The sequence below is a fragment of the Macrotis lagotis genome, chromosome 4, assembly GCF_037893015.1.
Source record: "Macrotis lagotis isolate mMagLag1 chromosome 4, bilby.v1.9.chrom.fasta, whole genome shotgun sequence".
NCBI lineage: Eukaryota > Metazoa > Chordata > Mammalia > Peramelemorphia > Peramelidae > Macrotis > Macrotis lagotis.
This window is the reverse complement of record NC_133661.1, coordinates 62,460,241-62,484,481: the sequence shown is the minus strand read 5'-3', so window position 1 is coordinate 62,484,481 and position 24,241 is coordinate 62,460,241. Positions and strand designations below refer to the sequence as shown.

The window sequence follows — 24,241 nt, the reverse complement described above, 5'->3', positions numbered from 1 at the left end:
ATGAAGGTGACAGGAGGGAAAGAGAAAAGACACACAGACAATGATAATAAAAATAAAAGGTAGCATTCATGTAGCACTTTGCAATTATCTCATTTTATTCTCACTTCTCTAGGAGGTAAGCACTAACATTATTCCCATTTCATAATTGAGGAAACTGAGGCAAACAAACATTAAATGACTTGACTAGGGCCACGTGTAATGATTAAGGCCAGATTTTATTTATTTCAGTGTCTTTTAACCTTTTAACCTCAGCTCCAGTACTCTGCACACTGAACCACACTAATATATATATATATATATATATATGTATATATATATATACATATATATATATATAATATCAGAAAATCAAGACATACAAGAGGTAAAACACACAGGTCAGTCTTATTTTATTAACATTATTAAGCATTACATATTAAAAAAAACAAAAATAAACATAGTCGTATATTTATAACCCATATCAGATTACTCATTGTCAAGGGAGGAAGAGATAAAAACGCAGAACTGAAAATCTTTTTTTATTGAAATTTTATTTTTCCAATTACATGTAAAGGTACTTTTCAACATTCATCCATTTGTGAGTTTATGAGTTCCACATTTTTCTACTGTCCTTTTCCTCTCCTCCTCCCATGACATTGAACTATCTGGAAAAAGTTGCACATGTACATTTATGTTTAACATACATCCCTGTTAGTCTTATTGTGAAAGAGAAATTAGATCTAAGAAGAAAGAAAAAAAAACCATGAGAAAGAAAGGAAAAACATTAAAGATTTTTTTTAAATGAACATATGTATGCTTTTCTCTTAGTTCATTTGCAAGGCAATGGGGTTAAGTGGCTTGCCCAAGGCCACACAGCTAGGTAATTATTAAGTGTCTGAGATCAGATTTGAACCCAGGTACTCCTGACTCCAGGACCCGTGCTTTATCCACTACGCCACCTAGTTGTCCCTGCTCTTAATTCAGATGCCATAGTTTTTCCTCTGAATATGGATGGCATTGTCCATAGGAAGGTATCTCAGGATTGTTTTTGATCTCTGAACTGCTGAGAGGAGCTACATCAATCATAGTTGATCCTCTCTTGATGTTGTTAGTATGTACATTGTTCTCTTGATTCTACTCACTACACTCAGTTCATGAAAGTTTTTTTCATGCTTCTCTAAACTCTGGCCACTCATGATTTATTTTTTTTTTGACTAGGCAATGGGGTGAAGTGACTTGTCCGACGTCACACAGCAAGGTAATTAGTAAGTGTCTGAGATCACATTTGAACCTCAGGTCCTCCTGACTCCAGAGCCAGTGCTCTATTCACTGTGCCACCTAGCTGCCCCCACGCTCATGATTTCTTACAAAACAATAGTACTCCATAACATTCATATATGATAAATTGTTCAATCATTCCCAAATTGATGGGCATCCCCTTAATTTCCAGTTCTTTGCCACTACAAAAAGGGCTATTGTGAATATTTTTGAACATGTGAGAATTTTCCCACTTTTTATGATCTCTTTGGGATATAGACTTAGTATTACTATTGCTGAATCAAAGGGGTATGCACAATTTTATTATTCTTTGGGCATAGGAACTCAAAACCTTACAAAAATGAATGTTGAAAACTATGTTTACATGTAATTGAAAAATAAATTAAAAATAAAAAATGAACAAACCAAAATACCTAAAGTTATACACAGAAGTGGAAACTTTCTTATAGAATTCTATTTTTTGTCCTTTTTTTTGGTATTTTTTTTAAAATTTGAAATGTTTCTTGTTTACAATGAAAAATAAAATAAAAAATCAGTCTTGTGATTCTATGAATAGACATCCTTGAAGACACTTTCAACTCTTTTAGAATTTTAAAAACCAAATTAAGGGATGTACATTTCTATGCAGGTGATGCTTTGAAGCACACCTGGGTGTGCTTCAAATGGGATCTCACATATAATTCATAAGAAAACATTACACAAGACTCATAAGACAGCAGTACCTATTGAGACCAAGACCAACTTATCTCAATGTCAACTCCTTAGATTCAAGCATCATTTCAGGCATGGGAGGGGTGATGATTCAGCTGATAGAATGACTTGCTGGAACTTCATGTTCTCTTTTCTTTGGAGTTGGTGACTAAACCACTCAATGTTCTTCCAGGGAGGAGAGCTGAGGGGGAACACAGGAGTGGGCAAGCCACAAACCTCATCTCCACTACAGGAGAAGCATGTGGAGGAGAAAGGCTGGGTGAACATAACTCTCAGAGAGGTGGGGTCTGTGATCCCTCAAGATCCTTCCCATTTCTAATGCAAAATGTCTTCAATGTGCTCTGGTGACTGCAAATCAACAGTCTTTGGGAGCTTGTTATTCATATTTTCCATTAGGGAAAGAAGCAGACAAGGAACTAAGAAAGAGAAGATAAAGTCCTGCCTCTGTTAACTTCTTTGTTCCCTCAGTAATTGGATTCTCTCATTTTTGGAAAGGGAACAAAACAGTAACATACTATCTGATAAGGACCCTGGACCCTTTTCATCTGAAGTATTGACTCTCATTAGAATGGAAGTTACAAGGGGCATGTGTTAAAATTGGTTGATGTGTTGGTTAGTTTTTATGAACTGTTTGGATTTTTTCATTTTTTTCAGTCTAATTTTCTCATTCTTTGTCTGTCTCTGTCATTCTTCATTCCTCTTACCAATCTCCCTTTTAGTTTTTTGTTACAAGATTTCTGTAAGGGGCAAGGGGAAGGATGTACTTAGAAGTAAAGCAGATAAAGGTAGTATAGTATAGTATAGTATAGTATAGTATAGTATAGTATAGTATAGTATAGTATAGTATAGTATAGTATAGTATAGTATAGTATGGTATGGTAGAAACAAGACTGGATTTGTGGATCAGAGACCTGGGTTCATATTTCCATATTTCAGCTGCTACTTTGGGCAAAAAACTTAAAATGAAGGGGTTGGTCCAGTTGATCCACAATAACATCCCTTCTAGCTAAAAATTCTATGACCCTATGAACCTAAATACAAAAGATAGCAGAAAAGACTTCACACAATTGCTGCAGTTTAAGAAATAGTCAAGACCTGGGCTTGAATCCTGGTCCTATTTATGACCATGGGCTAGCCAAAGGTATTTTAAAAATGTCTACTATAGCATAGAATAGAATCACAGCAAGAATGGAAGAGAGAAACGCGTCTTGGAAAGCCACAAATCAACATGATCTATAATGTCCTATGTGCTGTTATTTCGTTAAACATTTACTTATATTTTAATTCAATTCTGGCTGACCCATAAGTGTGAACCTATGAGATAGTGAGGATTTCTGTCTGGAGAAAGGGTTTGATTCAATGATGCCACAAACTCAGATACATTGGTGTTCATCCCTACCATACTGTGGAATTGCTGTGGTGCTAACATAGCCAGGGGTCCAATGAGTTTATTTTTCACAGGCAAAGGATAGTATTGACTAGAAGCAGCAGTGAAAAAATTCTCAACTTGTACCAATCAAAAGACCTCTTCCATTTCAATCCCAACAATTTTCAAGTCCATGTGTGAGGAGAAAGTCATAGAAGTATACTTTTGAAGACGAGGCAAAGGGATTGATAAGACTGCAGCCCATTCATGCCCACCCATTCTATGTGTTCTTGTCTCTGATTGTATATAACAATCTGCCACAGGAGATCTACCCAACACAGTGAGGAGGTCTTTCCCTAGGTCTCCTGAAATTGTACAGGGATCGGTGACATGTGCAACAACCCTCTGATAATTAATAAATGAGGGAAACTTGCACATCAAATTTATTTGATGCCATAAAGAAGAATACTGACAAACTCCAATTAATGTGATTCATGAATACTGATTGATTCCATGAAGTTGGAGACACAGTATTTGAAGTTGAAATTATGTACTATATGGTAACTGATTCTAGACCAGTGGAATGAAGCAATACAAATTTGAATAATGCAATTTACTTCAAAGGATTTGTTGTTCTCAATAACTGGAACCTGATTGCATACAGTATTAGAGTCCCAATCAAAGAGAAATTATACATAGATGATAAGGTCCTCTGAGTGTTTTTATTTGGGAGTAACATCGCACTGGTTGCATCAGGTTTTCAAATGCTATGAAGTCCCTTAAATGAAATTCACAATTGCTCAAGTCTCTACCCTAACTACCCATATGGTAATAAACATCAATGAAGAATTAATATGAAAGTGGAGGGACAGCAGGTTTCAGCTCTCTAGAAAGACAGACAGACTGGCATAGCAATTCCAGAAGAATTTTGACATTTTTAATTAGATTTTTCTTTCAAGGAAAGATTTGGAGACATTTAAAGCACTGAACAATTGTCCAAATGAAATATGTGTGTGATAAACACACATACACACAACAGAGAAATTATATTTATTTATTCACAGACATTTGTATGTGTAGATAGATAGGTCTATATAGCTCTGTCTATATATAGACATACATAAACATGATTGTATGAATATTTTGGATAGAAGACTAAGGCTATTTTGAATAGACTAAGGAGAGAAGTTTGGAAAATTGCAGTATTTGTAGTGAGCCCAAGTTTCTCCCAGAAAGAAAGGTCCATTGAAACAGTATCCATATTTTTCTGAATTTGCTATATAAATCAAATCATGCAATACCAGTGTCATTCAAAGGGCAACACCGAAGGGCAATCCTGGAAGGTGTGATTAGGTCACAGAGTAATGATTTGCAGTGATGCACAGGAAATGATTGGGAAGATATAGTTTGGGATGATCCTTGTCTCCTCCCTCTTCCTCATCACTAGGATTCAATCAGCTGTCTGATCAATTTTTTTTTATCTCCACAATATCTTTTGAGGCAGTCTCTCTCTCTCTTTCTCTCTCTCTCTCTCTCTCTCTCTCTCTCTCTCTCTCTCTCTCTCTCTCACACACACACACACACACACACACACACACACACACACACACACACACACACACACCTCAGTCCACAATTCACCTCAGACATTCACCAACCCTTGGTTAAGTCTACTACAATGGTCTCTTCATTGACCTCTCTGGCTCGTCTCTCCCCACACTAATAATCCATTTCCCCGCTAGTCACTAGCATTATTTCCCTTAAGGTCAGATCTGACTATGTCATTCTCTAATCCAGTGAATTCTACTGCTTCCCGATTGCCTCTAGGATCAAATTATAAACTTCTTTGTTTGGTTTTTAAAGCTCTACACAATCTGGTGCCAACTTATAGTTCTGGACTCATTATATAGAGAATCTCCTTTCTGTTCTCAGCTAACTAGCCATCCTGGCTTTTTTCCCTCTACTTTACACTGCATTTTCTCTCTCTCTAACTCCTTGCTGGCTAAGGTGGATAACATGTCAGAAACTCCAACCTTGACAGTCGTAACCAGGTGTGGACAAGTCATATAATCTCCATCTGCCTCATCTGCAAAATGGGGATAGCAATAACTACCTCCTCCCAGGATTTTGGGGAGGATAAATTGAAGTAATATATGTAATGCACTTTGCAATTTCAATGCTACCAATTTGGACTTATTTTGTATGTAACATATAATTACATATACATATAATTAAATGTGAATTGTGTGTTTATATGTAGTACTTGGACAGATTGAAAACTCCTTAGGTATAAATATAGTTAAATTTTGTCTTTGCATCTCCAGCACCTGACATGATGTCAAACACATTAGAAGCAGCTGGTGGTGCTATGGTCCTAGAGTTGAGAAGACCACCTTTCAAATCCAGTTTCAGATACTTAGAAGCTACATGATCCTGAACAAATCCCTTAATTTGCTTGCCTCAGTTTCCTTGATGATAAAAAAGCACCTACCTTGCAAAGTTGTTGTAAGGATCAAATGAGATCATATGTGTAAAAGTGGCTGGTAAACAGTAATTGCTATGTAAATGCTTATTTCCTTCCAGTCCACTGAGCAATTAATGTTTGTTAACAGTTTGGGGGGGAATGAGATGTAGAAGTCATGGGGCAAGAAGAAGGGATTATCAACTGACATATTAATAACTGATATTGCTATGTTACTATTGTTTAGTTGTGTTTGTCTCTCTGGGATTCCATTTGGGATTTTCTGGAGTGATTTTTTTGCCATTTCCTTACAGATGAAGAAACTGAGACAAACAAGATTAAGTGATTTGCCTAGCTAAGAAAACATCTGAGGCTGGATTTGAATTCATGAAAATGAGTAATTGATTCCAAGCTCAATATTCTATCTACTGATCCACTTAGTTGCAACAGAGCTTTACAAATAGGGATCATTAGGTCACTCATCTAGAGCTGAAAGGATTTCCACAGGTCATCTCCTTCAATCTCATTTCACAAGGAGGGAAACTGAGACCCACAGAAATTAAAGGATTTGCCCAAGATCACCCGGCTAGTTCAATAGTCCTCAAATTCAGAGCTAATGTTCTTTTCACTGCACCACTGGCAAAATGCTGTCTTCAAATCTTATGAGAGTTGTATGGAGTACCCCAATTTTTATAGATGAGAAAAGAGAAGTTATATATGACTTGTCTGAGATCCCAGAACTAGCCAAGAATCACAGCTAGCCTGAGTCCAACATTTTGGTTAGCCACTGGAATCTCCCCCTTCATTCCACCCTCTCTGGAATAAACACTTATTTCAATTGCCTTCTGGTGCCAGTAGACAAACAATACCTGCAGTTCCTAACAAAGTCAACAGCAATGTACCCTTAACTAATATCAACCTTCCATTGCCCTTACCAAAAAAATGTTATTAATGGGCTTGGCATAGTATTAAATTGAAACAAAGGGAGAAACAGGAAGTTAACTCTGAAAGAGATAGAAAAGGGCTCTGGTGAGGATTAGGAAGCTGAAGTAGGGAACAGCAGACGTCATGAATATATTAAAATAAATGCCATCTCACATGTGTATGGTTTATAGGTCTCATCTTACAAAGTGTTTTGCTCAGAACTATCCCATGAGGCACCCTGTTCAAATATTCATTATTACTGATTCTAATTTAAAAGATAAAACTATAAAGGATCAAGAAATGAAAAAAAAAAACCCAAAACTGGTGGGGCGGGATCACAGAAAACAATTGTTCAATCACAAGTTGTGTCAGAGCCAGGATTCCAAGTCAGGGCTTGCCCGGGGCTTTTTCTGCTATCCAATCTTACCTCTTGAAATATAGGAATCTTTCAGCAAGAGACCACTGTCTTCTAGAAGGAGCTCCAAAAAGAGTGGGAAAGGTTACTATTCTAGTTGGAACATAACTAATATTCCTCATTTGGCCCACTTACACTGATCTTTCCTTTCCTGACATCCCAGAGTACTTCAGCACTTAGGTCACATATTTGTGGGCTTATGAGCCATCTTGGATTGCCCTCAAATTGGTTCATGCATATTGTCTTCTTTCTCAAGACTGCAAATTTCTTGAGAGCAGGGATTACTTCCTCTATTGTATCCTCATGGTAACAAACATGCCAGAAATCCTTCAAATGAGACTAAGTGAGGGGCAGCTAGGTGGTGCAGTGGATAAAGCACTGGCCCTGGAGTCAGGAGTACCTGGGTTCAAATCTGGTCTCAGACACTTAATAATTACCTAGCTGTGTGGCCTTGGGCAAGCCACTTAACCCCATTTACCTTGCAAAAACCTAAAAAAAATAAAAATAAACAAATGAGAGTAGGTGAATTCTTCCAGAATGAACCAGTTACCAAGGACTCCTATTATCTTGTGGCAGATGGAGAAGCTTGCCTGGGGTGTCTTTCTAGCTCTCCCTGTCCATGTGCTCTGGGTTCCTTGTCTTCCCACATGAAATATCCCATTTATCACTCACCTGGGCATATCGGTGAGCATTCCTATTTATTGAGAAGGAATAGGAGATGTTTGGGAACCTTATGCTGACTGGCAGGACAGTTACATTGAAATAGAGCTGGAGTACCCCTCCAGGACCCTGGAAGTCAGTGTCATTCACCAGAACTCCTAGTTGGAAAGAATAGCTCTCTGTGATGGGAAGGCTTCGGTTGAGCACCAGTTCTGCAAAAACAAAAGGGGCTCCATCAACATTGTTATAGATTGTCAATTCACAAATGAGCACTTCACTTTAAAAAAAATATTGATTAAAAATAGGGATATACATGAATGTATGTATATATTTTATTCATTTCTACATATATATTTGTATATATATATATATATATATGTATATGTATAGTTCTTTAAGATTTTTGAAGTGCCTTGCATTATCTTATCTCATCCTCCCAATACTTCAGGGAATATTAGAGACCCTCATTTTGCTGATAAAGAAACTGAGGTGAAGAAAGATTGAGTTATTTATTCATAGTCCAACAGCTGGTAAATATTAGAAGTGAGGAAAAAACCTGTATATCTCCTGATATACTGCCTTGTTCTGCTGTACTACATTGCTACTAATAGTCTGGGAGAAGAACCACAAGAATTGTGAAAGGATTTATGATTGTCTTTAGGACATTGCTATAAGAACTAGTAACGTTTCACTTGGAGAAGAGAAGGCAATAGAGGGACTGGGAGAACTGTCTTCAAGCATTTGAACAATATCAAATAGAAAGGAAATTGTCTTTTTTCTTGCTTCCATTTCTATAAATAGAATGTGTAAAGAACCAAATTTTAGTCTAATAGAAGGAGAAGCTTCTTGATTATTAGAACTCCCAAAGGGAATGGGCTGTTGTAGGAGGGCATGGACTCCCACTCTCACCTGAGATCTTTATGCAAGGGTGGGACTAAAATAACCCGTAAGGTTTGTTGTAAAGAATATTATGCTTAGAATAAAGTTAGAATAGATAGCCTCAGGGCCTATGACATGCTGGTAAAGATTTAAAACCCAAATCAGTTCTCATTAAAAAAAAAAAAGGTAAAGAAAAGAATACTGTGCATAAGGAACACTTATACACATTCAGGTCTAATCTGTATTATTGCCATTTTCTCCATTGCCTTTTTAAAGCTAAATGAGCAACCAAAAACACATGACTTTTAGAATTTGCTGATTTCTGAGATGTAAATATTTACAATGAAAATTTAACAACTGACTTTTATAAGGCAGTAGAGGCTGACTCCAGCATTCCCTTGTTCTAAGATCTCATTTTGCAAACCAAAATCTGCCTCTCTGCAACTCCCACCTCCTTCTTCTTCCCTCCAGAAGTCTTTAATACAAATATAATCCCTCTTCTAGGTGATACTTTTGGATACTTGAATAAAACATACTCCCACATCTCTCACATTCCCACATCTCCTTCAATTTTGCTGCTTTCCAACACCCTAAATTTCTTCAAATGGTCCTTCTCTGGTAAAGTGTTCATGACCTCAAGACCCCAGCTGCTTTTCTAATGTTATCACTCCAACTATCATCATTAATGTTGATGCTCATTGACTTTTGGATTTTTCTCTAAAGTCATCTTCAGAATATGGCAATTTGCCACCATTTAGAAAAATACTGCAAATAAATAATGCTTTGTAATCTCTAAAGTCATTTGGGAAAAATGAATAATTGTATCATCATTTGAATAAGTGATTTGCTGCATCTCTGTCTTCCTACCCCTTACCCCCAGGGGACTACTTTGAATTCCATCCAACTCATTTTGTAGTCCTGTTATTTTTTTAAAACAAGCTCATCACTTATAGACCCATCTTCTAATTCAATCTATGTACCAAAGTAGTGTAGAGTATGGAATATATGTTTTAAAATCTCTTCAAATGAGATCATCTGTTCTAAGGCATCAGTCAATGAGTCAAGTAATAGTCTAAAAAGGTACAGGCAGCAGATGGGGTCCCAAATGCTCCTACCTCCCTCTCTTTCATATCTCCATCCCTCCGATCCCCCTTACTGTAGTCGTGCATCATTGCCCGCACACGGCTTCCATTAGAGTTCCGAGAGGTCTCATTTGGCGAGTGCTCCACCCTGAAGAACTCATTGACCCAAGGGTCACTGGTGAGCATGGTGTGTAGGTACTTTTTTGGGATGTCCACAGAGGATGGTACCACATCTGCATCAAAGACATGCAGCACTGCCAATACTGTACCCTAAGAAGAAACAGAAGACAAAAAGTAGGGAGGGTGGGGAGAGAGAGGGATTGGGGGGGACAGGAGGATACTCTGACCTGTTTCATTCAGTAAAAAACCAGAATCTTCCCTGGCATGAAGCTAGGGCCACAAAGACCTAGCAAGCTCCTCTCCTTGCTTCTTTTCAAGGGCTATTCTTTGCCCTCTAACTCCACTAATTAGCTAGATGATCTTGGTGGCCTGGTTGCTTTACCCCTCTGGGGCTCAAGCTTCCTTGAGTAGCTTGCTATAGAACACTGCAAAGTTCCCTTTTAGATCTTAAATTCTATAAATTCTTTTCATTAGACTCTAAGCATGGGTGCTAAAATTTATTCTCTCCATAGAGGGCAGCAATTTTCCAAAATTCAGATACAATTCTTTAGAAGCAACAGATCTAATGGCCATTTTACTTAAAGGACAGCTGGGACTATAGTTCCTGATAAGGTATAATTCTATGAGAATTACTGAGGGAAGGTAGGGAGCAGAAATGGGGGATGTGGGAACATTTATCAGAAGGGAGTGCATTTTATTAGTAAACTGTGTTTTAGCTGTTAAAGCTACACAACCTGTTCCCCACCAGTCTCTTTAATGCACTCCCTCCTTGCATCGTCATCTCTTAAATTTAGCTCAGGAAGTTTCATGCATGGAGCCCTTCCTGATCCTCCAATTGCCAAGTTCCTTCCTTCTAATACTTTTCATATATTTGTATTATTTCATTTTTGAGTTCCAAATAATTGTGTGTGTGTGTTATCTCTCCCAAGAAAAGGTAAACTCCCTTTGAGCAGGGAGCATTTGTATCTCTGGCAATCAGCAGAATGCAAATAGAGCAAATTCACCACCTGCATGGGAAGCTCATAATAAATATTTATTAATTGATTTGCACTGCAAAAAGACAAGACTATCAGTCAACTTCTGGGTTCTTTAGGCTACCTATTTAAAATACACACACACACACACCCCATAATCTACTTTCAAGATTCCCAGGTTCTGTAATCTGAACTTTAGGCAGTGATACACCAAAACAGTGCCTCCTGCTGACCTCTACTAGACATGATGCTCAATGTAAAATCAAGAGTTTAGAACTCAAAGAGACTTCAGAAACTATTTATTCCAACACCTTTATTTTCCAGAGAGGAAACTGAGGCCTAGAGAGTTTAAGTGACTTGTAGAAGACTGAAAAAGTATTAAGTGGAAGACACAGGCTGGGGCACCTGAGATAGGATCACATCACCTTTCCAACAGGGAACAAATGCTTTTTTTAAAAAGGACTCCTCAGAAAAGGGCTATGGGCTATGACCTCTGAAATAATTTCAAAACATGGCATGGGTTATAGTTAGCTTCTAAGCCAGAAGGAAAAGAATTTGCAGATTTAAGAATCCAGAACTCTTTGGAAAGAGACTGGAGAAGTTGGCAACATCTAAAATTTTGGAATGGCAGGTTCCCATTTATCACCTCCTACAGACTTTTCACTTTTTTTACAAGGCAGTGGGGTTTTCCAAGGTCACACAGCTAAGTTAATATTAAGGGTCTGAGACTGGATTTTAACTCAGGTCCTCCTGTCTCCAGGGTCGGTGCTCTATCCACTGCCTCACCTACTGCCCCAACTTCTCAGTTTTTAAAAATTCTTCTTATGAATACAAACCACTGCAAAGAAAGGGATATATTTTAATTAGTTAACAACTAAAGGAACTGTTAATTACTCAGCAAGTAGTTATCACATAATCATAAAATCATAGTTTTTGAGTAGGACTCAGAAGAATCCAACTTTATCATTTTATTGAAAAACAAAAGAGAAAAAAAATCACATGAGTTGCCCAAGGTAAAGTGCCTGAGATAAGATTTAAATTGATCTTTCAGACTCCAAGACCTCTAACCATTACGCCACCTAGTGAACACAACTGGTATAAAATCAATTTTGCTGAGTTCAAAATTTTGCCTTCGATCAGCCCTGATACCATGGCTCATATTCAAGCCCGTAGCCCCTAAAGAAAGGAATGCCTAAGACATAGGGGAGGAATGCTATCTTGTCAAGGGATAGGGAAGTTAAGAGTTGGTCTGAGGGATCACTGTCTTATTGATAAAATTACCGCCCTTTAAAAGAGTACTATCCACCCCCCCCCCAAAAAAATAAATAAAATACAATAAAAGCATCCTTTAAGTTCTCAGTCTATTAGATCATTTTGCTTTTTGGGAAGTTTGTTTAGTCATTTGTGGTTTTCTTGGCCAAGATACTGGAATGGTCATTTCCTTTGCCAGCTCATTTTACAGATGAAGAAACTGAAGAAAACAGGGTTAAGTTACTTTTCCAGAGTCATGAGGCTATTATATGTGTAAAGTCAGATTTAAATTCATGAAGTAGAGTTTTCCTGACTCCAATCCTGGCTTTTGTATGAAAAGTGCTTCTACCCCCATCCAGTTTTCTCTTGTCCCTCTTCTTAATAGCAGGTAATTATTTAATTACCAAAGTGTAGCTTGGAGTAAGCAAAACCTAAGGAAAACAAGGGAGTTTTTCTTTAACAGGGGATCAAAAACATCATCAATATGAATTGTATCTACAGAGTCAGTTCTGAATGATATTGTGATGAAGGAAAGGCAGAGTCAACTCAAAACCAACAGACAGAAAGAACTTACATAATTTTGCTTGGAGTTTGCAATGTGGCCAGAGATGAGCATGATTGTACTTATGCAAACACAACTAGAGGTTCTACATTTATCCACACCTGCTTGACCTTCTCTAGTTTAAATTTCAGTCAAAACAGCATAGTAAAAAGCAAGGTCTTTGTAGAAAACCCACTGGTGTATGACAGGAAAGACTACCACAAACCATCATTTCATAGGTTTGGAGAGATTGAAGAAACTTTAGAGGTCACTGAGTTCTCCTCTCATTTTACAAATGAGGATACTGAGGCACAGAAAGCTTAAGTCATCTGCCCAGAGTCACATCATTTAGTAATTGGCTGAGACAGGTAGGGATGGAATTCAAGTCTTCCTGACTTTACATCCAGCACTCTCTGACCCAACTATCTAGTTTTCTTTCTGTCTAGGCTCTAAAAATGCTCTCTGACATTTCCAGAATCCCTGCCAAAGCCCTTATACCTCTTTTCGTTTGAACTCCACAACTGCATTGGCTATATTGCTGCTGTTGGAGAAAGTAGGAGGTGAATCATCCTCATCATATACAGTCACAGGAAAGGGCACCATCACAGCATCTTCCCGCAAACCTTCCCGAACTGTGCACTTGGCAATCAATTCATATTTTTCCTTTTGTTCACGGTCCAAAGGGTGTTTCATGTTCACCTCCATGGTGTCCTTATCAGAATAGAAGGGAAGGTCTTCTTCTAATTACCAAAGCAAAGATAGAGAATAGCAATGTTAGTGCAAAATTTTGCAAGAGAGAGAGAGAGAGGATATCGCCCCATCCAGGCCACTTGATGCAAAAATGCCCCTGTCATGCCCCTGATTGGGCTGGGCAGGGAGGAAAATGGAATGTTCAGGAATGAAGAGACCAGGTAGCTATCTTACCTGGCTTATTCCTGTTTCACAGTGTGGGGGGAGAGGGAGATAAAAAAAGAAAAGAGGGAGTAGTTGTCATGTACAAAACTACCATCTTCATGAGAGAAGGAAGAAGGTCTAGGAAGAGATAAATACAATGATCAAAATAGCAGCCTAAGTATGAAGAAAGATTAAAAATCAAATGAAAATGAAGTAAGCTAGTTTGCAAATGGCCTTATTCATAATTTCAAGAATACTAAAACTAGTTCAAATACTCAACAATCAAATAGAGCTATGGGGTTTGGAAAGCATTTTACACAAAAATCTCATGGAGTTACATTCTCCCATTTTTACAGATGACAAAACTGAGGTTCAGTGATTTATCCATGTCTGTATAGTCAACATGAGGAGCTCAGGTCTTCTGGATTCCAAGTCTGACATTACTGACAAAGCTGCCTCCAAGGAGACACTATCTCTAAGACTAATAAAAAGTCATCACCGATTCAGTAGGTGGTGCAGTGGATAGAGCACCAGCCTTGGAGTCTCAGGAGGACCTGAGTTCAAATTCAACCACAGACACTTAAAAATTACCTAGCTGTGTGACCTTGGGCAAGTCACTTAACCCCATTGCCTTGCCAAAAAAAATTCATCACCTTCCTGTAAATCCTGCCCATACTCCTGACTTTTTCCTGTTACCTAACAGGGAAGAAACATCATCTTCTCTTCTTCTTTCCTAACAACTTCTTAGCTTCTGCCAAGTTTTGTTGAGTCTATCTCAGTTCACACTTGTCTCTTCTAATTTCATGCCTTTGGTCACCACTATTGTTCAAATCCCTTTCCTTTTCATGAATACCAGCTGTCTATTTAGTCATTTCAGTCATATATGATTCTTTATGACCCCATTTGAAGTTTTCTTGACAAAGATACTATAATGTATTTCTTTCTCCAAAACATTTTACAGATGAGGCAACAGAGGATAAGAGGTTAAATGACTTGCCCAAGGTCACATGACTAGTAGGGCAGGATTTGAATTCAGGAAGCTGAGTCTTCCTAATTCCAAGTCTACTGTGTCATCCAAGTCACTCATAGATACTGCAGTAGTTCTAACTGGTCCCTTGACTCATCTCACCCAGTTTCAATTAAGCTTTCACCCTATTGTGAAAAGTAATACATTATGCATACATGCATATCACATGTACACAATGTACATTAAAGATGGGAGTGCACACACATGTGTGCACATAACAAATTTGCATACAACATATCCATATGTGCTATATGTGTCTTTATATAGGACATGTATGCTGTATATGTGTCTATATGCGTTTATAATATATGTATGCATGACATGTATGGATCTCATCACCTTGCTCCCTTATTCCAAAGTTGTTTTCTTAACCACATCCAGGGAAGATTATATCCTCTTGTTCCGACTCCTCAGCTTAGATTTCAAGACCCTTGAACAATCTGGCCCTAATAGACTTTTGCTTGGCTTTGTTTTATTCTTCCCTTTCACTCTGGCTCCAGATAAATTGAATTATTTAACTGCCAAATCTCCTCCCATTCTCTCCAATCTCTATTCATCTTCATGGGCTATTCTTTATGCATGGAACAGACTCACTCCCCATTTCAGTCTTTTGAAACCATTTTCTTTCTTTCCAAGTCTCACTCAGGTACCACCTCCATTATAAAACATTTCTGATTCCCCTAAATAGAAGTGCTTCTTCTCCTTGACTCCCTCCTATCCCTCAAACTCCTCCTATGCATTTAACCATATTCCAGTTTATGCTTTAATTATTTGTCTACCTGATTTATCGATCCTGTGAATGAAGGAAAAAGCATTTATTAGGTGCTTACAATGTACAAAGCACCAGTACTTTCGTAACAGATGCTTAAACTTAAATCACTGAATGGGTACTATCTCAGAAAAATAGACCTGGGAAAGAATTTACAAGAAATATAAATTTCTTGAAATACAGATCTGAAAACCAGGCATTGATAAATCCATTTTTATTTATATAAAGAGACTTGACTATACCTTAAACCCAAATTATTATGGTTATCAGTGTTTGGTCAATAATGGGCCCTAACCCAAGTCTTGGTTGGTCATTGTTTGGATTTTGCTGGCTTAATATGAATGTAAATAGCAGCTGTTTTTATTTTGTCCTGAAACCCAAGGATCTTCCCCTCCCAGATTGACTTTTTCCTTTTTATTCTTTTGGAGTAGGTAAAAGAGGCCATTTTTTGCTTTATTTCTTACCTAGCCTTAATCATTGGATGTTATCTTAGACAAACTGAGTCCCAGGAAAACGTTTAGTTTAAAAAGGCCAGGGAATCTCACTGCATTGGGGCCATCTCCAATCATTCTAATCTTTATCTTGCCACTGGATCCAAATGGTTCTGAAGGAGAAAGGGAGGCTAGTGACTTTGCACACCCTGCCTCATTTAAAGCCAATTTGTTTTCAAGTTAACATCACCTTCTCCTGATGTCTTTGGTCCTTTTTGAGAAAGAAGTTTTAGCAATAAATACTGAGGATACAAAGAAAAAACAAAGTCCTTGCTCTCAAGGAATTTACAACCATCTTAATATGGAAAGACAAGGAGGGTTCATCTTCAGGGGCTAGACTAGTGGGTCTTAGGATACAATGTCAAAGCTTATGGGAATAGATTTTTGTTTCTGTTATTTTCATGGAAAAATCCTATCTGGTACAGAATCATTTGACAGGGCCAAGCACTTTGATGTCAAGGAATTTCTCTTCTTCGTCCTAAATAGTGACAGACCTCACTAGAGTATCATATCCATGAAGGCTGGTACTCTATAATTTTTTAAAATCTGTATTCTTAAGGCACTTTGCCCAAGGTAAGTATTGAGTGTTGAACTTGTGGAATGTATTATTGAGTGGTTATACAGTCTGAATATACAACTGGCTTGTATAATTTATTATTAATTATTATCATTATTATTATTATTAATGATAGGCAATATTTCTTTATTAGAGCATCTAGGTGACACAGTGGTTAGAACGCCCAGCCTGGAGTCAGGAAAACCTGACTTCTAATCCAGCCTCAGACCTTGTTTGCCTGAGTTTCCTTCTCTGTAAAATGAACTAGAAAAGGAAATGACAAACCACTCCATTATCTCAAAAAAGAGTCATGAAAATTTGAATATGACTAAAAAATGAGCAAATAACAGCAAAGCATTTATATAAGTGCTTTAAAATTATTATTATTATTATTGAAATTTGCTAAGATTTGCATGCTAGTTCTTTTATTCCTTTGGTCATTTCAGTGAACTAGATGCTTTTATTATTCCCATTTCAGAGATAAGGAAACTGTTGTGAGAAATTGAGTGACTTGTCCAGAGTTATATAGTTAATAAATAACTTAAGAAGGCTTCAAACTCAAATCTTTCTAAGTGTCCACACAATCCTTCTAGGCTTTAGGGAAACTTATGGATCATAGATTTAGAAGGGTAATTAAGCAAAACTAAGAATATCAGGATGATGCTGTTAACCTTGAGACCGACAAGAGGGAAGACAATCATGATTTTCTTTTGTTATGTCTTTTGGTATCCTTATAAGAGATGATCTGTATACTGAGTTAGATGGACCATTGGTATGAATCAAGGAGAGGGTCTGATATTCTTATGTAAACACAATAACTAGAATATCAATGCCTATAGAATATATTCTCCTTGAGGCCAAGAACTGAATTTCTGGTTTGTCTTTGTCTCTAGAGATGGCACAGTAGATGAGACTTTGGACACTGAAGCAGAAAAGACCCAAGTACAAATCTGCCTTTAGACCAGGTTCATGTGGCCTTGGGTAAGTCACTTAATTTTTCTCAGTCTCAGTTTCACTAGCTCTAAAATGGCAATAATAATAGCCCCCTATGATCCAAGGTTATTGTAAGGATGAAAAGAAAAATACATTATAAAGCACTTAGCAAACCTTTAAAGAGCTATAGAAATGCCAATAATTATTATTAATATGGTTGCTGCTACTCTTATTATAATCATTATTATTTATTGCCTTATATAACTATAATCAGGACAAAGTAGTATAAATTAATATGGATTTAAAGTCCCAGGATTAGGAATAGAATCCCATTCCTGTCATATCCTATTTGTGTGAAGTTGAGTTGGAACCTCTCAGACTCCAGTTTCCTCACATGTACAATGAAAGAATTGGAGAAGATGATCTCTTAAGTTCCTTCTTGTTTTAAGTCTTTTGACCTCATTATCCTCATAATATACCATAAGAGTTCACGTGCCCATGATATTTGATAAACACTATCCTCACAATACCCTTGGGAAGAAGGTAGAGCAAGCAATATTCCCATTTCATGATGGAAACTGAAGCGTGGAGAGCTAAGTTGACTTGTCGAATGTCATTCAATAAGAAATATCAGAAGCAGGGTGAAGATCTGAGTCTTCTACTTCTAAGTTCATCACTCCACTCTAACACAGTGAGTTACTCTTCATCTAGGCTAAATGTGGTTAAGCATTCTCTGAAAAGTCTTTATTATCTTAAGAAATGACGAGGAGGGAGGCTTTTAGGAAGACCAACCTTACCTCCAGTTAACTGGTAGGAAATGCTGATGTTTGGGCACAGATGCTGTACAGGAAGCAAACGGAACTGGTGGAATATGCCTGGTGGCTTGTTCTCCCTGATGCGAAATGAGAGCCCTGTCTCCAAAAAGCAGAATTCCCTGGGCTTCAGGGAGCTGCAGGCTGGCATGGTGGTATTGATGACAGACAACATCACTTTGGCACAGTTTGGCCAGTAGCAATCATTCTCACGGAATGGCTTGGGTGAGAGAAACACGTGAAGGTAGATGATGAGTAAAGAAAATTCTCCATCTGCAGAGAGAAGAAGTGAGATCCAGGCTTACCTTTATACAGTCAATCAGACAACAGGTTCAAAATAAAGCAGGGTGAAGCCCAGGTAATCCCAAATGGGCTTAGTTTATGCTAAAAAGGACAGATAAGATCCATCTAGGGGCAGTTAGGTGGCTCAGTGGATAGAGTGTTATGAAATCAAGAAGACTTCTCCTCCTAAGTTCAAATCTAGAGTCAAATACTTACTAGCTGTGTGACCCTGGGCAATTTTTTTAGTCCTGTTTGCCTGAATTTCCTCATCTGTAAAATGAACTAGAGAAGGAAATGACAAAACCACTCTAGAGTCTTTGCCAAGAAAACCAGAAATGGAGTCATGGAGAGTTGGACATACTTAAAGCAACTGAATAACAACAAAGATTCATCTTCAAGAGAATGAGGGAAGGAAAGGCAGCAAAGCCTAAGGCCAAGTACACTGGTCTAATGGGCAGGAACTTTGGGGTCTGGCACACTACCAAAGCTTAGTGTGTGGCTTTGGGAACTTGCTTAGCTTCCCTGATCCTTTTGTGCTCACCTGGGAAATGGAGAAAATAAACCTCGCTCTTCCTATCTCTTCGGATTATTATAGTGAAGGCATAATGACCCTGAAAGCCCCATTAAAAGAATTTCCTACAAATTAACATATTACTATAAACTTTCATCCATGGTTTTCAGAACATTCTCTTTCATCAATTGATAAAATTCCAAAGCTTACCTTCAACTCAAGGCCAGCCCTTGGCAAGCTAGCCAACATCTAACAGTGCTCAATTACACTTTCAAATTTCTCTTAGGAATAGTTTGCATATTCCCTGATTGTGCCAGAAGCGAAAGGACTTTCAAAAATGAAAAATATAAAATTAAAATACAAAATGGCAGGAAACCCATAGCCACACACAGTAAATTCAGTTTTTTTCAACCCTGCTGAGATGTGAAGCACCAGTTTTCCCAGCTGTGCAAATACTAACAGTGAGGATCCAAATGAAATGAGGATGAAAAGAGCAAAGCCCAAACTTCTCCCTCCAACTTTATCCTGCTTCCTTATTTGGGAGTCACACTGCTGCAATATAAATGACATTCAGTCCTTGCTATCATTGCACCTGGACTGATCCACACCTAGACTAGGAGAGCTTGGTATTTCATGGTTAGTCAAGGGAATGAACCCAAAGGTCTTGTCTCCTCAGACTCTTTTATCTGTTGACCAATGAAATGCATTATGGGATAAGAAAATAGATCTGTTTCTGTTTAAAGGGTAATATCCACTGGATGGCCCCAAATTGTTTCTCCAGGGCAACAAAATCTTCCTTTTGCATAGCCTAAAGAACTTCATATCCAATTCTTACCCATTTTTCAAGGGCCAATTCAAGACTTATCTCCACCTGAACCTTGCAGTCAAAAATGAATTTCTATAAAGTTTACAGCCTTAATCAGGTTCTAACTAGTATAGTAGCCACAACCATTTGTCTTCTCCATTAGGCAAAAAAACTCTTGAGAGAATTAATCTTGAATTTTCCTTAAGCCTCCCCAAAAGTTAGTACATTGCTAATAAGTTCTGTACATTGCTAATAAATATGTGATTTCTGGGTAAGTTGTATATATGTACATGGGCTTTGGTATATCTTTATGAAATCCATATCCTATAACTAATATATACATATATCTAGCTAGATCTCTACCTCAACTATTTACTTACCTATCTTTCCCTAGCTATACATCCATCTGATCATCTATCACTCTCCACATCTCTCTATCTACCTATCTGTTCATCCATCTATCCACCTATATCTATAAACCCATTTACCTCTATCATCCATCTCTGCAGTCATCTCTCTATCATTCCTCTGTCTGTCCATCTACACACCTAAGTATCTATCTAGTAATTGGAAAGGGAGGCCACTAGTACCTGAAAGGATCCTTAGAGACCATTTAGTCTAACTCATTTGAGAACTAAGGATGGAGTTATGTGATGGCCCACAGTAAGTACCAGAGTAGGCATGTGAACCCAGATTTTCTGACTGCCAAAGCCAGTGCTCTTATCTACTGTAATCTAGTGCTTCTTCCTAATCATTTGGGTTTCCCTGAAAATACCCAGTTTTGTGTAGAGGAGGGGGAAGCAAACCCAACAGCAGCCTCAAAAATTGCCCTCCAACCAATCTTTCCAGCTCACAATGTATATTTCAGCAAAACTGCCTTCTCACCACCCCCCCTGACTATGGTCAGTCCTTTCCCACCACATTTTTTTGCTTTCATTGTCACTCTCACTTGAGACTGATTCCCCAGTCTTTCCTCATAATAATCTTCCCCTTCCTTCTAGGTCAACCAAAACTTGATTCCCAAGAGTTCAAAGTCATTACCCTCTAAATCTCTCACAAACCTCTTTTTGAAGCTCACTTAGGTATTTATGGTACTTGTTTGTGTTAAAGTTATCTGTGGACATCTTATCTCCACTGTAAGTTCCCTGAGGGCAGGCTCTGTTTCATTTGTTTAGTCCCAGCACCTGAAACATCTGACAAATACTTCATCTTGGTTTGTTGAATTGCCTTGCATCTCCCCCCCCACCCCCAACCCTCCATTTACTTCGGACACTCAGTTTCTCCAAGGCTCTTTGGTCCAGACTTTGGTTGAGGTAGAGAAGACCTGTGTCTTCATTGATCTGGAACCAGTCATTCTTGTGGGGCTGAGATCGATAGATGTTATAGAGGTGCTGGCCCAGGCGGAAGCGGGGAACCTCCCCTTGAACATCCTGTAAGGCATGAACGTAGAGCAGGGGTGTTCCAACAGGTTCGTCGATATAAAGTTTTTCTGAATAAGTGTCCCGGGAAAAATAAAGGCCCAATGCAGCTGGATAGAAAAAGGGGAGAGATGAAGGAGAATGAAATAATTAATTATAATAATTTACACATGCTATTGTTTCTTTAGGTTTTTGCAAAGCAATGGGGTTAAGTGGTTTGCCCAAGGCCACACAGCTAGGTAATTATTAAGTGTCTGAGACCTGATTTGAACTCAGGTCCTCTTGACTGCAGGGACAGTGCTCTATCCACTGCACCACCTAGCCACCCCTACACATTCTATTTCATTAAAGCCTCACACCAACGCTGTGAGGCAGGAGATATAGATAAATAAGGAGAAAGACAATCAGCTCACATAGACAGACCTTGTAGATCCAGTCTAGGATCCCATTTAATAATAATAACTGACATATATACTACACTTTACATAATCTCACTTGACATTAACAACTGCCTTGGGAGGTAGATGGTAGCTTCCCCATTTTCCAAGGATAGGAGACAGGAGTAAAACACAAGTTGCTCTGATTCCATGTCAAATAAACTAGGCCAGTTGTCCTCAGTGACTTCCTCTCTTCACCCCATTCTTTAGCAGAACAGGTCAAGATGGGATAATTATGTTTGCTGATATAATTGGTCAATTTAATGGAACCCCACTGGATCAGTTGGTTCAGTTTGTATCTGGCTCTTCAAGACCCCTTTTGGGACTTTCTTGGTAAAGATCCTGGAGAGATTTGCCATTTCCTTCTCCAGTTCATTTTACAGAAAAGGAAACTGAGACAAACAAGGTTAGGTGGCCTGCTCAGAGACAGTTAGTAAGTGTCCAAGGCCTCATTCACACTCAAATCCTAATCCACTGAGGCTCTGACATTTTAAACATTTTATCCCTAATAGAGAAGACACCTTTAGCACTTCTCTCCCAAAGTCTCTATTCCTATCTGTAAGAGTTAAACAGTCCAAGATCCATGTTACATTGGTCTTCCCTACAACCTTCCATGGCTCTCTACTGTCAATTTATTATGATAATGATGAAAATATCAAGAACAATAATACTATTTCTGAAGAACTTTAAAGGTTTGCAAAACACTTTGGGCAACAAAAACCATTTTAAAAAAAACTATTAAAGCCACAAAAACTTAAAAATTTCAAAGTAGTTGTGGTTATGTTGAATTCTGACTATACCAAGACAAATTGGTATAGTCATATTATGTACACAGAAAAGTCTTGGGTATTTTCAAATTCTTTTGCAACCAAGGAAATGAAATTTGGTGGTCATACTTTTTAATGGTTTCTATAGGACAGCTGTCTTAAAGAGAGCTGCCTTAAGATTAGGCTAAAATCCCTTTCTCCCTGGCTTCTTCCAGGAAATCACCCAGACTTGCCAACTGGCTTTTTTCTCTTCAGTACTCTCTCTGCCCAACCCCTTCTCAAATTCCTTGTCTGAGTCCAGATCAAGCTTTTCTCTCCTCCTCCTCTTAATCCAAACTCCACCTCCTTTCCTCTCCTTTTGCCACAAGACTCATATGCATATGTATGCATATGACATATATACATATATAGTCTTTGTGGGCATGTATTGTGTATATATATCCTCACATTTTCATTTTGACCAAGTGACTTTTCATCTAATTTTCCCTAGAACCAGATCTCTCCATCACTTCCAATCTCCATTTCATGTTACCTGTGCGGCAACCATCCTCCTCCTCCTCCTCTCCCTCTAAAGAAGGGTCATGATAGCAGAGCTTTTGCCTCAATTTGTCCTGATCCAGTCCTCCAGGGCCTGCCAGAATATCTCCACAGCTCCAACTTCTTCTATTACTGACTGAGTACCAGACGTGTCCTCTTTTCTGTACAATTATACTTTATATATTACCCTATGAAAATGTAAGCTCCTTGAAGGCAGGGACTGTCTTATTTGTATTTATATCCCCAAAGTTAGGCACAGGACATAACACATAGGTAAGTGCTTCTTAAATAAATTATCTACTTAATGATTTTTCTTACATAATCCTCTTATTTATCTGACTGCCTAGATTGCAGCTCTGGGAAAAGCCCTGGGCTTGGAATCAGGAAGATAGTTTCATGAGTTCAAATCTGGCCTCATACATATACTAGCTGTGTGATCCTTGGCAAGTTACTGAACCCTGGTTGCCTCAGTTTCCTCATTTGTACAATGATCTGAAGAAAGAAACCGCAAAACCCCTCCAGGATCTTTGCCAATTCCAAAAGGGATGATGAGGGATTGGACACAACTACAAACAATTGAATCAAACAACAGATATGCCTATGTGTATGTATGTATGCATATATATATATATTTATATTTATATAGAATATGGATACATGTCTATATATTCACACATACATATGCATGTTTATATATAAGATACATATATATATATATATATATACAAGTATCAAGTTACAAGGTTTCTAACAAAGAAATGTATCAACTTCTTTTTCAAAAGATGTATTAATGAAATAAGACTTTCTTTTCAGAAAAATAATGCATAGTTCCATTATCATAATTAATGGGATTGACTTCATAAAAATCATCATAACTTGCACATTCAAATTAGAATTGTCTTTTTTAAAAAATCAATCAATAGGGGCTGCTAGGTGGTGCAGAGAATAGAGCACCAGCCCTGAAGTCAGAAGGACATGAGTTCAAATCCCAGCTCAGATACTTAAAAATTACCCAGCTGTGTGACCTTGGGTAAATCACTTAATCCCACTGCCTTGCAAAAAAAAAAACCAAAAAACTAAAAAAAACCAATCAATAAACATTTATTAAATGCCTACTGTGTTAAGTTCTGGAAGTCATTTATATAAATGGCAATATACAAAATATGATAGCTAAGCATAAAATAGACACATTAGGAAGCTATACCCTTGTTCCAATCATACTACTACTACTACTGCCCCAAAAATCTTATGGGAATTCCTTTTTAAGAATTAACTCTAGTCTACTGCCTCCAACAATGTCTATTGGTGTTACTCTGGAGTGGTATGACAACTTCATCCTATGTATCTGAGTTTTATTTTTG

At 37.9% G+C, this 24,241-nt stretch overlaps 1 protein-coding gene across 1 annotated transcript in view; it reads right to left on the bottom strand.

Annotated features, from left to right (window-relative positions):
• RET (ret proto-oncogene) overlaps positions 1-24,241 on the bottom strand; it is a 175,516-nt gene that overhangs the window by 39,970 nt on the left and 111,305 nt on the right. The window contains 5 exon segments of the mRNA XM_074232971.1: positions 7,807-8,006; positions 9,830-10,025; positions 13,140-13,381; positions 18,109-18,396; positions 20,986-21,249. Coding sequence (XP_074089072.1) covers positions 7,807-8,006; positions 9,830-10,025; positions 13,140-13,381; positions 18,109-18,396; positions 20,986-21,249 — 1,190 coding nt within the window.